At 41.2% G+C, this 15,014-nt stretch overlaps 1 protein-coding gene across 1 annotated transcript in view; it reads right to left on the minus strand.

Moving 5' to 3' along the window:
* NUP205 (nucleoporin 205) overlaps positions 1–454 on the minus strand; it is an 81,642-nt gene extending 81,188 nt beyond the window's left edge. The window contains exon 1 of the mRNA XM_024737986.1: positions 395–454. Coding sequence (XP_024593754.1) covers positions 395–422 — 28 coding nt within the window. The 5' untranslated portion in view covers positions 423–454. The remainder of the gene's footprint in view (positions 1–394) is intronic.
* Positions 455–15,014: the final 14,560 nt, after the last annotated feature.

Raw genomic sequence — 15,014 nt, forward strand, 5'->3', positions numbered from 1 at the left:
CCTGCGCTCGTGGCTGAAAAATATCTCAGGTCTCCCGGCCTCATTGCCGGAGAACTGCAAATCCTGCAGGAATTCGGACCGCAGACACATAATGGGGTGGGGAATGGAAGGGACCAGACTCGGCCCTGGGCTGCGAGAACTGCACGCCCGGTTCCAGGGGACCAAGCCTCCGTGCCTCGATCCTTAAGCCCCAACGCTAGGGCTAGAGCCGCAGCGCCGACGCGCGCCATTCAAACTGGGGAGGGGCGGGACTCTAGGCCCAAAGCTAGGGAGAAGCGGGAACTATGCACAAGTGCGGACCTGGACTCCGAGGAACCTCACTGCCCACGTCTCTGCCTGAAGAACGGACCAGCACCCTGCCCCACAGCTTGCCTTCTGGCCCAGCCGTACCTACCCGAATTTACCGCCAACAGCGTCGCCATCTTGGAGGCGAACTAACGGAGCCCTCCCGCCGCACGGAAGCCCCAGAAGAGGGTGAGGCTGCCCGGGGCCACGCCTAATCAGAAAGATACCACGCTGTCCCTTCCGAAATGCACGCTCGACCGACACAGGCGTACAAATACTCCAAAATCTGTTCTAAGTCACAGACGTCAATTTTCGCCGGGATTGACGAAAATTCCCATTTAAGTCAGGCAAGGGTAAGACCCGAGGTCCTCGAGTTGACGTTAATCGTGCAGTGCATCCTGGGACTTGTAGTTTATTTCTAGTGATTCAAGTTGGTTAGCTGGAACAGAAAAAGACTGCTTATTGAAATGACGCCCACTTATGATATTATGAAAGCCGTAAATCCAAATAATTATCTCCATTTCAAATTAAATCTTCCTTGCGTTACTCCCTTACTTTGGGGAGTGGAGTGGGGTGTAAGGTGTCTAAACCTCAAAACTCCATTTGATGGGTTGCAAACTAAGTTCATTACATTTCATCTACTGTATATACCAGTGTATTGCGTCAATATAGTTGCATGCAGTTAAACAATCATAACTTTTTATTATGAAAATTTCAGATGTATACAAAATTAGAATAATGAACGACCAGCTTCAATAGCTGGTCAGTTCCTGTTCCTCACCCCCAACACAGGAGATTATTTTGAAGCAATTTGCTGACATATCATTTCATAAACACCAAATATTTTTCTACCTAAGCACCCCAAATAACTGGACCTACTTTTTTCACTTGCTAAATTTTAGTTTGCTAATTTTCAAACTAAAATACAGTCATTAGCATTTGCTATCATATGCCAGATAATTATTAAGAATTTATTAAGAATTTGCTTTCAAACAACAAGGTCCTACGGTATAGCACAAGGAACTATATTCAATATCCTGTGATAACCATAATGGAAAAATATAGGAAAAAGAATGTATGTATATATGTGTATAACTGAGCCACTTTGTTGTACAGCAGTAATTAACACAACATTGTAACTCAACTATACTTCAATAAAAAATAAATTAAAAATGAATTTGCTATCATATACCAGATATTTATTAAGAATATTTGTTAAGAATGTTGTTGTTGTTACATTATCTCATTTAATCCCTGAAACAATCCTACTAGGGAAATATAATTATAGCTGCTTACTTCATAGATGTTCCATGTACCTCACAACCTCACTTTATCAACTCCTCCAACATTCCACTGAGATTGGGAGAAAATAGAGTTTATAGTCTCATTTCACTACTGGAAATCAGAATTAAATAATTTAAACAAAATCACAGAGTACATTGTTAAGAATAGCAAGCATATTCGTTCTTCTGAACAAATAATATTGAATGACACAATGTCCATTAGGTGGAACACAAAAGTCACGGGTAATTTTTTTGAAAGTCATTGTTATATAGAGACAAATGCCGGATTACAGTGAAAGTGGTCTTAAGGAGTGAAGGGGAAGAGAGAATGAAAAGGTAAAGGAATTTTTTCCGAAGTTTAACATGAAAGTGAGAAAAATATTGAGCAGAAACTTGGCAGGAAGTGGCATTCAAAGAAGATTTTCTTTCTCAGCACAACTATTATGAGCCTTCCCCTCACACACTCTTTAAGCCCACACATTTCCCTCTTGGTAGATCACTTTCGATGAAGGAAATCTAACTTCCTGCAACTCCCCCTCACCCATCATCTCACATAACAGGCATGCTCTCGCTTGATTGAGGTTTACTCAATCCACAGCAATTGGGTTATTAGCTCCTCTAAAACGGCTCTCAGCATAGTCACCAGTGATCGATTGTCAAATCCCACAAGCACTTTTCCGAATACCTTAGAAATTCTTTTCTCCCTTGACTTATGGGGCACCACCCCTCCTAGTTTTCCTCCTGTCTTTATAGTTCTCCTTTTTAAGTTTCCTATATGGCCTTCTCTTTCTTTTAAATAAATTTATTTATTTTATCTATTTATTTTGGGCTGTGTTGGGTCTTCGTTGCTGCTTGTGGGCTTTCTCTGGTGGGGCTACTCTTCATTGCGGTGCGCGGGCTTCTCATTGCAGTGGCTTCTCTTGTTGTGGAGCACTGGCTCTAGGCGCGTAGGCTTCCGTACTTGCGGTATGCAGGCTCATGTAGTTGTGGCTCACGGGCTCTAGAGCACAGGCTCACTAGTTGTGGTGCACAGGCTTAGTTGCTCTGCAGCATGTGGGATCTTCCCAGACCAGGGATTGAACCCGTGTCCCCTGCATTGGCAAGCCGATTCTTAACAACTGCGCCACCAGGGAAGCACCTTCTCTTTCTCTTCTCATCATTAAATGTTGTTCTTCCCTTTTGGTCATTCCCAGCCTCTATTCTACCATTCTACATGCTTCTGGGATCTATGGCTTCTTACCACCACCTGTTTGTTAATGAATTTTGTACTTGTATCTTTAATCCAGTCCTCTCTCCTAGGATTCAGATTTGTATATCCAACTTGTCTACCCACAACTTCTATTGACTGTCATACAGGCATCTCAAAATCAATTGATCCAAAGCTTAAATGAGCACTTTTCTCACAAAACTCAGTCCCCTGTATCTACTCAGTTGCCAAAGTTGGAAACTTGGGATTCACTCCATATTTTTCCTTCAATTGCCATATCCTATTCACCTTGCCTCATAAATATTTCTGGAGTCCTTTTTCTTTTCTCTGCTCTCTATGCCACTGTTCCATTGATGCCTCATCTTCTTATACCTGGTATTTTGCAATAGCTTTCTCAAGGGTCTTCCTGATTTCCATCTCACCCCTTCTCATGGTCTCCCAAAGTGATATTCAAATACACAAATCATATCATGTACGTGCCCTAATCAAAATTTCTCAGTGACCTAGTTCCTATGGGTAACATTTGAAACTTCTTAGGAAGGCACTCATGCCACTTCCTGATCTGGTTCCGCCTCCTTCTTCAACCTCCTCACGCTTATTCTCCCTCAAGTGCCCTTTACTCTAATCACTCTGAACTATTCCCCAGGTACAACATGCTTTCTGGTACGTACTTGTACATCTGCTTTCCTATCTGCCTGGAATACCTATCTTTCTTTCTATGTCCCTCTGTCAACCACCCACAAATTTACCACCACCCACGTCCCTGAATTCAAGCCATTATGTAATCATCTGCCACACTGAATCTGGGTGGGCCTTCTGACTTGCTTGGACCAAAACAGTACAGTGGAAGTGGCGTTGGGTGAGTTCCAAGCCTGGCATTTGAGAGGCCTTGCTGCTTCCACTTTTGCTTTTTACTGCCCTGAGATATCATGAAAGGAAACCCCAGCCAGCCTCCCTGAGAATGAAAGACCAGGAGGAGAGAAGCCTAGCCAGCCTCCAGCCGTTCCAGCTGAACCAGCTGAGATGCTAGACATGAGTGAGGCCATCTCAGATGCTCTAGTCCTAGTTGAGTCATCACTTGACTGCAATGGGTAAGTGAGTCCAGCCCAGAGTTCGGAATTGTGAGCAAGTAAAAGGCTGCTGTTTTAGACCACAGTTTTGTGGTTTGTTATGTTCAATAAACAATTGATTTACTCCCAGAGAGCAACAGCTATGTCTTTTTACATTTGTATTCCCTGCTGCTGCCACATCCCTGGCTTACAGTCACAATTCAGGAAAAAACAAGTAGCACACCTTGGTGCTTGCAAGATCTACGGGCGGAGAGAGAGGCCACTTGTATGCGATTGTGGCTAAGAGCACAGACCCTAAAGCTAGGCTTCCTGTATTCAAATTCTGTGTCCCTTACTTATTAGCTGTGAAACCCTCTTTAGTGGCTCAGTTTTCTCATCTCAAAATGCGGGTGATAATATTAGTATCTACACTGTAGAGTCATTAAGAGGCTTATTCATAAAGTGCTTAGACTGTGCCTGACATTTAGTGCTCTGTGAGTGCTGTTTAAACAAAAATAAACTTTTTCTAAGGCAAAATAAGTGCTAAGTGGAGGTATACTCAATTAATTAGGAGGAGTTTAACCAAGCTGTGAGAGTGCACTGCAAACATGGAAGTAATAGCAATTAACCAATTTGGGATTTATCTGGGGTGAGGGGTAGAACTGTGCCCTAGTCTAATTGATCCATTGTTTGTAACTTCCTTCATTGCTCCAATTAATTGTTTTAACTGTATACACAAAATTCTTTGAAATCTTAAAATAAGAACAGTTAATTCTTTTTTCTTTCTTGAAAAAAATGAAGTATAATTACATACATTACATTAGTTTCAGGTGTACAGCATAATGACTCAACACTTGTGTGTACTGCAAAATGATCACCGTATAAGTCTAGTTAACATGGTCACCATACACAGTTATAGAATCCTTTCTCTTGTGATGAGAGCTTTTAAGATTTACTGTCTTCACTTTCAAATGTGTAATACAGTATTATTAACTATAGTCACCATGCTGTAATTCCATCCCAGTGGCTTATTGATTTTATAACTGGGGAGCTTGTATATTTTGACTCCCTTCACCCATTTCACTTATCCCCCAACTTCTGCCTCTGGTAACCACCAATCTGTTCTTTGTATCCATGACGTTTGGTTGATTTTTGTGTGTTTTTTTTGGCTGCACCACATGGCTTGCGGGATCTTAGTTCCTGGACTGGGGATTGAACCCCGGGCTCCCGGCAATGAAAGAGCTGAGTCTTAACCACTGGACCGCTAGGGAATTAATTCCCTGTTTGCTGTTTTTTTATAAGACTCCACATATAAGTGAGATCATATAGTACTTATCTTTGTCTGTCTGACTTATTTCACTTAGCATAATGCCCTCAAGGTCCATCCATGTTGTTGCAAATGACAAGATGTCATTCTTTTTTTTGGGGGGGCACGTTGTTTCCATATCTTGGCTGTTGTAAATAAGACTGCAATGAACATGGGGATGTAGATATCTTTCCAGGACAGTTAACTCTTATTTGGAGTCCAGGAAATAAAAATTGGAAAATTACATGAAGGAAGTGGCACATGAATGGACAGACGCTAGAATTTTACATGGTCACGAGAGCGTATGGGGGCTGGGAGTGGGGGAACAGATCAGTGAAAAAGTGACAAAGTCCAAGGTTTCACATTTACAGAGCTGCCAGAATTCCTCTGGACAAGGCTTAGAAATTTAGGTGAGTTTCAAGTTCTGTGATTTTCCATATCCTGCTAGTGGAGGACTCCAGGCATGACAGATTCACCGTCATGTTTGCCCCCAGTCAGTGGCCAGCTGTGGGTTTGCAGTGGCAGAACTACTGGCCTTGGAACACTGGCAGTCTCTGGTGGAGTAGGAAACAAATTTTCCCCAGATTTTCCCTGAGAGAGTCGCAACCACAATGCAGCAAATGACTCTGTGTAAAAGCCTCCCTTCGAAGGCAGGATTATTCCAACAGCCCCCTAACTGGTCTTCCTGCCTCCAGTCCCACTCATTTCCAGTTTACCTTCCACAGTGTGACCAGAGGGTCCACTTCATCCTCCCCCTAAAACCCTTCAAGTTCTTGTCACTATCCTGAGGACAAGTCCACACTTCTTACAATGGAATACAAGGCAGTTCTTGACCTGGTCCCTTCAGACCTCTTCAATTATACTTACACCTACTCCCCTTAGGCGCTTTAGTGATTACTGGGTTACTTAGATACACACTCTGAGCCTCTTCAGCTCCTGGAGCCCTTTACCAGGGCAGCTCCCTTCTTCATGGGGTATTCCCTCTAGCTGCTGGAGGCACACCTTCTTCCCTCCAAATCTTTGTTGGCACTATCTTCTCGTTCAGGAATAACTTTAGCCCCTTCATCTGGTTACTCTTCTCAGGCATCACTTCCGCCCCGCCCCTCCTACCTCAGCCTGGACTACACACCATCCTGTGCTCTCCAATAATGTACTATAATTTCCCAAAAGTTTGTCTGTCCTTCTGGACTGAAAGCTGCACGCAGAAGAGTAGAGGCAGCTAGTAGCCAACAAACGTTTGTTGAATGAATAAAGGTAAGGAAAGGTCAAGCTGCTGCCTTCTACCCATTGCCAGACTATACCGTGGGCTCCTTGAAAACGGCTTCATATACCACCATCTCTCTTGCAAGTGCCTGAAAACTCTTGGAAAAGAAGGCTGGTCCCTCTTTTCCTCATGCATGGATTGCCAATATGGACCTGAAGGGGATAGGGTATTCCATACTTCATTATATGAAAAACACCAGGGCTCCAGCTAAGGAATTAGCTGGTTGAATCCTCTTGAGAGGTTTTCCTATACATACATGTGAGAACTTGTGTCCTGACAGGAGGCATGTGCCACAGAGGTGTGTGACATAGAACAGGAAAACGAGCAGGAGCAAAGGAGTGTAAAAGTGCTGGTGGCAAAGTCAATTTACCTGATCAAAAAAGAGTCTGGGTTGTATTCTGGGAATTAGCATGAATACTTGGCTCCAGTCTTGGGCAGCAGTGTGTGAAGGACAGTGGGGAGTTACTGAGGAAAGCAGAGCTCTGAGTGTGATGAAAAAGCAGAGCATTCATCCTATCAGAAGAATACTCAAATGAAACTATGTACAAGGAACAAGAAAGCATTAATTGAAATAAACTACCGTACTGTTCAGGACATGATGTAAACTCAGAAACAAAGGACAATAGGAAACATTCCCAAGTGCAAACAAATGCAAAATAAATAAATTAGAGAAAGAAGATTTTAAGACACCAGATTACCGTGAAGCTGTTGTGTGTGTCATATCTCTGCTTCCATTTTGGCCTAGGGCCATTCTTCAGTGATGTGTATTGTGTATCTTCTCTTCCTGCTTCATGGAAGAGCTGAGATTTTAGGAAGGAACTAATCAGCAGTGTAAGGTTTACATGCTGGTGGAGTTGAGGAGAGACTTTTGAGACAGGTTGCCCTGAATCTAAATTTCTACCTTGGGCTTCCCTGATGGCACAGTGGTTAAGAATCCTCCTGCCAATGCAAGGCACACAGGTTCGAGCCCTGGTCCGGGAAGATTCCACATGCCGTGGAGCAACTAAGCCCATGCACCACAACTACTGAGCCTGCGCTCTAGAGCCCAGAAGCGACAACTACTGAGCCTCAACTACTGAAACCCATGCGCCTAGAGCCCGTGCTCTGCAGCAAGAGAAGCCACCTCAATGAGAAGCCCACACACCACAACAAAGAGTAGCCCCCACTTGCTGCAACTAGAGAAAGCCCGTGTGCAGCAACAAAGACCCAATGCAGCCAATAAATAAATAAATTTACTTAAAAAAAATAAAATCTTAAATTTCTACCTTGCCAGTGACTCACTGTGTGATAGTAAGCAAGTTTTTCAACCTCTCTGAGTTTCCTCATCCATTAAAATAGAAATAATACTTTCCCTGAATTGCTGTGAGGATTCAGTAAAATAACATATGAATTTAATATAAAACACTTAGAAGATATTCCGCTGTTGTCATAGGACGATCAGTATAAAGAACAATGAGGGTAAAATATGGCGATTAAATAAAGAAAAAAGGAGCCATTGAATGAGTGTCTGATAAAGATACATTGTATTAATTGCAGTCAGCCCTCTGTATCCGTGGGTTCCACAACTAAGGATCTAACCAACAACAGATCAAAAATATTGGGGGAAAAAAAATTACAGAAAGTTCTAAAAAGCAAAACTTGTATTTGCCTTGTGCTGGCAACTATTTGGATAGTATTTACATTGTATTAGGTATTACAAGTAATTTAGAGATGATTTAAAGTATGGTTGGGGGGAGGACATGTGTAGGTTATATGCAAATTCTATGCCATTTTATATAAGGGACTTGAGCATCCTCAGAATTTAGTATTGGTGGAGGGTCCTGGAACCAATCCCCTGTGAATACCCAGGGGTGACTGTGTTAATAATAGCATAGCATCAATGAACTCTTTTAATGAGGCTCTCATGGCAGCGTTAACTCAGCCATGTTGCATAACCTTATACATTTTAATTTACACATTTCATTTAATGAGCATATAAGTAGTAATAAGGCTAATTTAGATGCTTTTAAAATTAGACAGAAAATTAATGTAGCTTCTAGAACTTAGTTGAGTATATTGTGATTTTAAGATTTTTTAAAAGTATATTTATTTATTTTATTTTTGGCTGTGTTGGGTCTTCGTTGCTGCGCGCTGGCTTTCTCTAGTTGCAGCGAGCGGGGGCTACTCTTTGTTGCGGTGCGAAGGCTTCTCACTGCAGCGACTTCTCTTGCTTCAGAGCATGGGCTCTAGGCGCATGGGCTTCAGTAGTTGAGGCTCAGTAGTTGTCGCTTGTGGGCTCTAGAGCACAGGCTCAGTAGTTGTGGCTCACGGGCTTAGTTGCTCTGCGGCATGTGGAATCTTCCCGGAGCAGGGCTCGAACCCATGTCACCTGCATTGGCAGGTGGTTTCTTAACCACTGCACCAGGGAAGTCCTGATTTTAAGATTTTTAATCTCCAGTCATAAGCGTGACAATGCCAAAGCAAGATAATCATTTTTAAAATGTAGTTTTTTTAAAAAAAGGTACTTTCTAGCATTAAAATATTGTTGCTTCTTGGTTTCTAAAGTTACACCTGCACAGCACCTAGACCAAGTCTGGGTATTCATTATTTTTAATTGTGATAAAATAAACATAACCTAAAATTATGACCATGTTTAGGTATACAGTTCTGTGGCATTAAGTGCATTCACTCTGTTCTCAAAGCATCACCACCATCCATCTCCAGAATGTTTTCATCTTTCCCATCCAAACTTTGTACCCATTAAACAACTCCCTATTCTCCCCTCTTCCCAGCCTATGGGCAACCACCATTCTACTTTCTGATTCTATGAATTTGACTACTCTAGGTACCTCATATAAGACGAATCATACAATACTTGTCCTTTTGTTACTGGTTTATTTTCACTTATCATAATGTCAGTGTTCATCCATGTTGTAGCAGTTATCAGAACTTCCTTCTTTTTTAAGGTTAAATAATAGCCCCTTGTATGTGTAGACCACATTTTGTTTACCCATTCATCTGTTGGACACCTGGGTTGCTTCCACCTTTTGACTATGGTGAATAATGCTGCTATGAACATGGGTGTACAAATATTTCCAGTTCCTACATTCAATTATTCTGGAATTATACCCAGAAGTGGAATTGTTGGATCATATGGTAATTCTGTGTTTATTTTTTGAGGAATCACCATAACGTTTCCACAGCAGCTGCACCATTTTACATTCCCACCAAACAGTGCACAAGCTTTTCAATTTCCCCACATTCTCATCAATACTTGTTATTTTCATTTTTTTGATAATAGCCATTCTAATGGGTATGAAGTGGTAACTCATTTGGTTTTTATTTGCATTTCCATAGTGATTAATGATGTGAAACATCTTTTCATGTGCTTATTGGCTGTTTATATATTTTCTTTGGAAAAATGTCTATTCAAGTCCTTGGTCCATTTTTTAATTTGATTTTTTGTTGTTGTTGGATTTTTAAAGTTCTTTATATATTGTGGATATGAATCCCTTCTCAGCTATTCATGTTTTGGTTTCATTTTATATGTATTTGATTTTTTACTGCATTATTTTAAAAACTATCATCACTCCACAAGTGACCAGGAAAAGTTGTTAATTATGTTCACAGTTGTTGGAGAGTCTCCTTACTTTGTTCATTTTTCAAACAGTGAAAGTATAAAAGAGAAAGTTTAAATCAGCATAATCCCAGAATTTTTTTTGTTGACAATGTTAGGAAACCTTGGTTATGATTCAATCCTAAAGCTAGCCAATGCTTATGAAAATTCAGTCCATCTTCCTGAGTTCAGACAGAACAAGGCATAAATACGACAGAGAAGAACACATCTCCCAATAAATACCATCTCTCTCAAAAAGATGATTATAAATTTAGGAAATATATGCAGACAGGAGGTTTGAATCTACTGTTTAAGTATAATATAAATAAGAGGCATTAAGTACTTTTTAAATGTAAAAGTCACTGGTATCATTTCATAGTTGTAAATAAGTTCTGTAAAGTCATAAGGAGATATAGGAAGGAAATAGTATGTCAAGACTTCAAAAGGAAGGTGACCCTTTGATAGGAGTAAATACAGGCCAAATCATAAAATAGTAACTCCTACTAAAATATATGTTCTGTGTGGTCAGGGATACTTATTTTATTCACTCTTGTCTCTGAAGTACCTAGAACAGTACCTAGCACCTCACAGCAGGCAATCAATAAATATTTGTTGAATGAATGAATATACAGTAGAAAAATGTTGGTGCACAAGGCAGAGTGAGATTGAGAGAGAAAAAACTACTGAGAAGGACCCAAGGAGAAAAAAATCACAAGCAAAATTAGAAGATACTTTAAACCGAATGAAAGTTAAGCATGTCTTACTCAATATTTTATAATAACCTACACTATTGGTGGGAATGTAAATTGCTGCAGCCACTATGGAGAGCAGTATGGAGGTTCCTCAAAAGACTGAAAATAGAGTTACCATATGATCCAGCAATCCCACTCTTGGGCATATTTCCCAACAAAACTATAATTCAAAAAGATACATGCACCCCTATGTTCATAGCAGCACTATTTACAATAGCCAAGACGTGGAAACAACCTAAATGTCCATCGACAGACGAATGGATAAAGAAGATGTGTTATATATATATATACAATGAATACTACTCAGCCATAAAAAGAATGAAATAATGCCATTTGCAGCAACATGGATGGACCTAGAGATTATATACTAAGTGAAGTAAGTCAGAAAAAGAAAGATGAATATCATATGATACTCTTATATGTGGCATCTAAAAATTGATACAAATGAACTTATATTTACAAAACAGAGAGAGACTCAAAGACATAGAAGACAAACTTATAGTTACTAAAGCAGGTAGTGGGAGGGTGGGGAGATAAATTAGGAGTTTGGGAGTAACATATACACACTTATATATAAAATAGATAAACAACAAGGTCCTACTGTATAGCATGGGGAATTATACTCAATATCTTGTAATAACCTATAATGAAAAAGAATCTGAAAATGAATATATACATGTATAACTGAATCATATTGCTGTACACTTGAAACTAACACATTGTAAATTAACTATACCTCACTAAAAAATAAAGAAAAAGAAAAGAAGAAAGAAAAAAAAGGAAAGGTATAAAATCCTTTCAACAACGAAAACCAGTCCAAGACCTGAACATAGATGTGAGTGGCAGTACTACCTACAATTATGCAGGGCGACATTTCTACTTAGGGCCAACCCAAAGAGATTAGAGTAACAACACCTGCATCTGGGCCTCCCCAGAGGTCACTCCTGCAACAGGCCTTCTTGGCCTTCTTGACCTCTAACTCATCTCAGCATTATCGCCCCTACCCCTAAACTGCTCACTGGTGGGTGACCTAACAGAGCTCTGGGAAGCATTTCCCTTTTTGCTGTTCTGGTAGGAAACTTGGATCAGTAGCAAGCGGAAAAATCTCCAGGGAGAAACCTCACTTGCAGGGGCTGCTGCTGGCCTCCTGGCTCCTGGGTGTTTCAGATCATGACTCTAATTTGCAGAATCCTCATTTCACCTGCAACCCAATCAGTCCTGGACATCTGCTGGAGGTGGAACTGCGTCCTTATAGCTAACCTTAATTTGCTGAATCTGAAATATGCAGCTGAGTAGCACAGTTAAACTTTGGGGCATAGGCTGTTAGCTGCACAGGTGACTCATTCTCTCATTTTGTCCTGCCCAGAGTGAGAAAGACCACTGTTGCTCAACAGGGTAAAGGCAAGGTGAGGTTCAGGGCGGAGGCAGTTCAAGCAAGGTGCTACCCATCACCTAGGGCCTGAGCAGAGACCGGGAAAAAACTGCAGCAAGGGAAGGCCCCCAGCAGGGTTTGGAGGATAACGGGAGACAGAGCCTGGGGCCATTGCCAGGAAATGTGAAAGCCAGGAAGTTGTTGCAGAGGGCAGCTGGCAGCCTAACCCTGAATCTAGAGGTGCTACCGATGCATCATCCCAAACTGGACCATCACAGTGTGATGCCAACTAGCATTAAGATGATTTGACTCTGATTTTGAAATTGCAAGCTGTCACACATTAGTAGATCTTGAAATCAATTTATTGGGCCTATGCCTCAATATTTTTTTACTGAAAAAAGATAGAATACAACAAAGTATCAGTGTCTCATGAGTAATAAGGGTATGTTCTGATTTGTAAAAATTTTGTTTCAGCTCTATTTTGCGTGGTGTAAACTAGGTCTCCATGTAAAATGTACTTCCGACTAGGGGTCATGCCAACAAAGTTTGCTAGCAATGGCTAATTCCCCTCGCTCTGATTTTTTGCAATCCCGTCAAATAATCTATTGACTTGAATTTAGCTACCCATGTAAAAGGATGACATTAATCAATAAACACAAGAATTCAGTTGCCTGACTGTTTTATTTTTCATTGTGAGTTAATAAATGGCATTTGGATTCTACTATTATCACTCTCTTGTGAATTTTTCTAGCATGAGTCAACTCCTTACTGCCCACATTCCACTGCGTAACTAATAAAACAGATTTCTAAGTCAACCAATGCGAGGACTCTGTATCAGAACGGGGTTATTTCAAAGCAATCACATCCTTACTGATCTTTTCCCTGCCCTCTGACCTGCCTCCCATCTATCTTCCACCCAGCAGCCAGGGTGATTTTTTAAAACATAAATCCAGTCATTGCAGCCCCTGCTTAGAACTTTTAAAGGTGTTTAACTGCATTAAGTTGAACCAAGTGAAATAGAAATCTAGCAGGACTCTGTGGGGCTCCTGGGCTCAGAAGCCTTTCTGTGTCCCCTGTTACTTGTTTATAGGGAATAGAATCCAGCCTCCATGACCTTCCCTGAGTCCCAAAGGGCAGATTGGAAGGGTTGCTAATCAGAGAATGGAGGGGATGCAGAGACACAGCAAGAGCAGCCAGAAACAATAGTGCAGCCTTGGGACAGGGTCCTGGTTCAGCCTCAAGGGATACACATAACAACATCTTTGAGCTCTTTACAGGACTAAAATCCCCAACAAATAGAAGATGTTATTATTCTTCATTCCAGAAGAAGACCACCTGAGGCCAGATTAAAGGAGTGCAGGCGCTGCATACACCCTAATCTTTATCAGCAATCCCGCCCTTGAACCATTGTTGTAAAACCGCTCACCAAATCTTCCCGGGTTGGGACACACAGTTTTGAGGGGCACGAGCCTGCTGTGTCCCCCTTTGCCTGACAAAGTAATAAAGCTATTCTTTTCTACTTCATCCAAAACTCTGTCTCCAAGATTCAGTAGGCACCGGTGCACAGAGGCTATGTTTTCAGCATCAAAATCACTGGTCAAAAGTGAAAATCAACAATTTTATGTTGATCAATCTAATAAAAATAAAACAGAGGGCTTCCCTCGTGGCGCAGTGGTTGAGAGCCCGCCTGCTGATGCAGGGGACATGGGTTCGTGCCCCGGTCTGGGAAGATCCCACATGCCGCGGAGCAGCTGGGCCTGTGAGCCATGGCCGCTGAGCCTGCACGTCTGGAGCTTGCGCTCCGCAACGGGAGAGGCCACAATAGTGAGAGGCGCGCGTACCACAAAAAAACCCAAAAAACAGAAACTCCTCGCCTATAAGGACTTGTATGATCTGGATCCAATCTTGTCTCTTTGTTTTACGCATGTTCATATCTTCATCATGCGATGGTTTTCCTTTTTTTTCTTTTGACAACCCACAATAAGAAATACATTTACATCATCATCCAGGATCCACATGTATATAAGAAAATGTAATGTGCTTCTGGCCTTGATTGCAACATTACTTCCTAAGAGAAGTTTTCTTTAACCAACTTATGTAAATGGATCCCACCCCATCCTTGATTCTCTATCATTGCATCCTATTAATTTTGTATAGTACTTAGCATAATCTGAAGTTCCACATTTACTTACTTACTTGTGAGAAAAAGTAGCCCCCTGATATCCAGGAGCTGGTCAGATATAATCACTTAGGCCTTGGTGTTGCTGTGAGTTGGCCCAGTGCTCATAACTAGGTCTTGATGTTTTCCCACTGAACATAAACAATGTCACACAATATCAACAGCAGATAAAGGCACTCTGTGACCATGATGAATCAAGACCAAACTAAGACCACTCTGTAATCACATCTGAATAGGAGAGAAAATGATAACATTTTCCAAGCTATAAAATGCCAAATATCCTCCCTCCAGCTAATGTGAGTGACTGTCACTTCTTTCCCAGCTACAGTTTTAGCCTTACTCCAGTCTGCCCTCCCTATAGATAAGACAGATTGATATGATGAATCATAGAATTATTCCTGCTTCCTGAAAGCACCCAATCCAGACCAAACCTCTGTTTCCTTGAACCCTCCCCCAAATTACCCAAACAAAATCCAAATCTTTTAAGTCCTTTCTAAAACCTTCTTACTGAAACGACCCTCGTTTCCCCATGGTGTTATTAACCCATTTGCAACAATGAGTTAATAAACTCAGCTTGTTCAGCGATACCTGTGTTCCTGGTATATTGTTCACCAATATATTCCCTGGACTTTTCACAGTGCCTGGTACTTATGAGGTGCTTAATAAATATCTTAAATAAATAAATAAATGAGAATAATTTGTTAGTTTCCACCTTCCTGGGC

This window comes from Neophocaena asiaeorientalis, unplaced genomic scaffold (assembly GCF_003031525.2).
Source record: "Neophocaena asiaeorientalis asiaeorientalis breed wild unplaced genomic scaffold, Neophocaena_asiaeorientalis_V1.1 scaffold364, whole genome shotgun sequence".
Classification (NCBI taxonomy): Eukaryota; Metazoa; Chordata; class Mammalia; order Artiodactyla; family Phocoenidae; genus Neophocaena; species Neophocaena asiaeorientalis.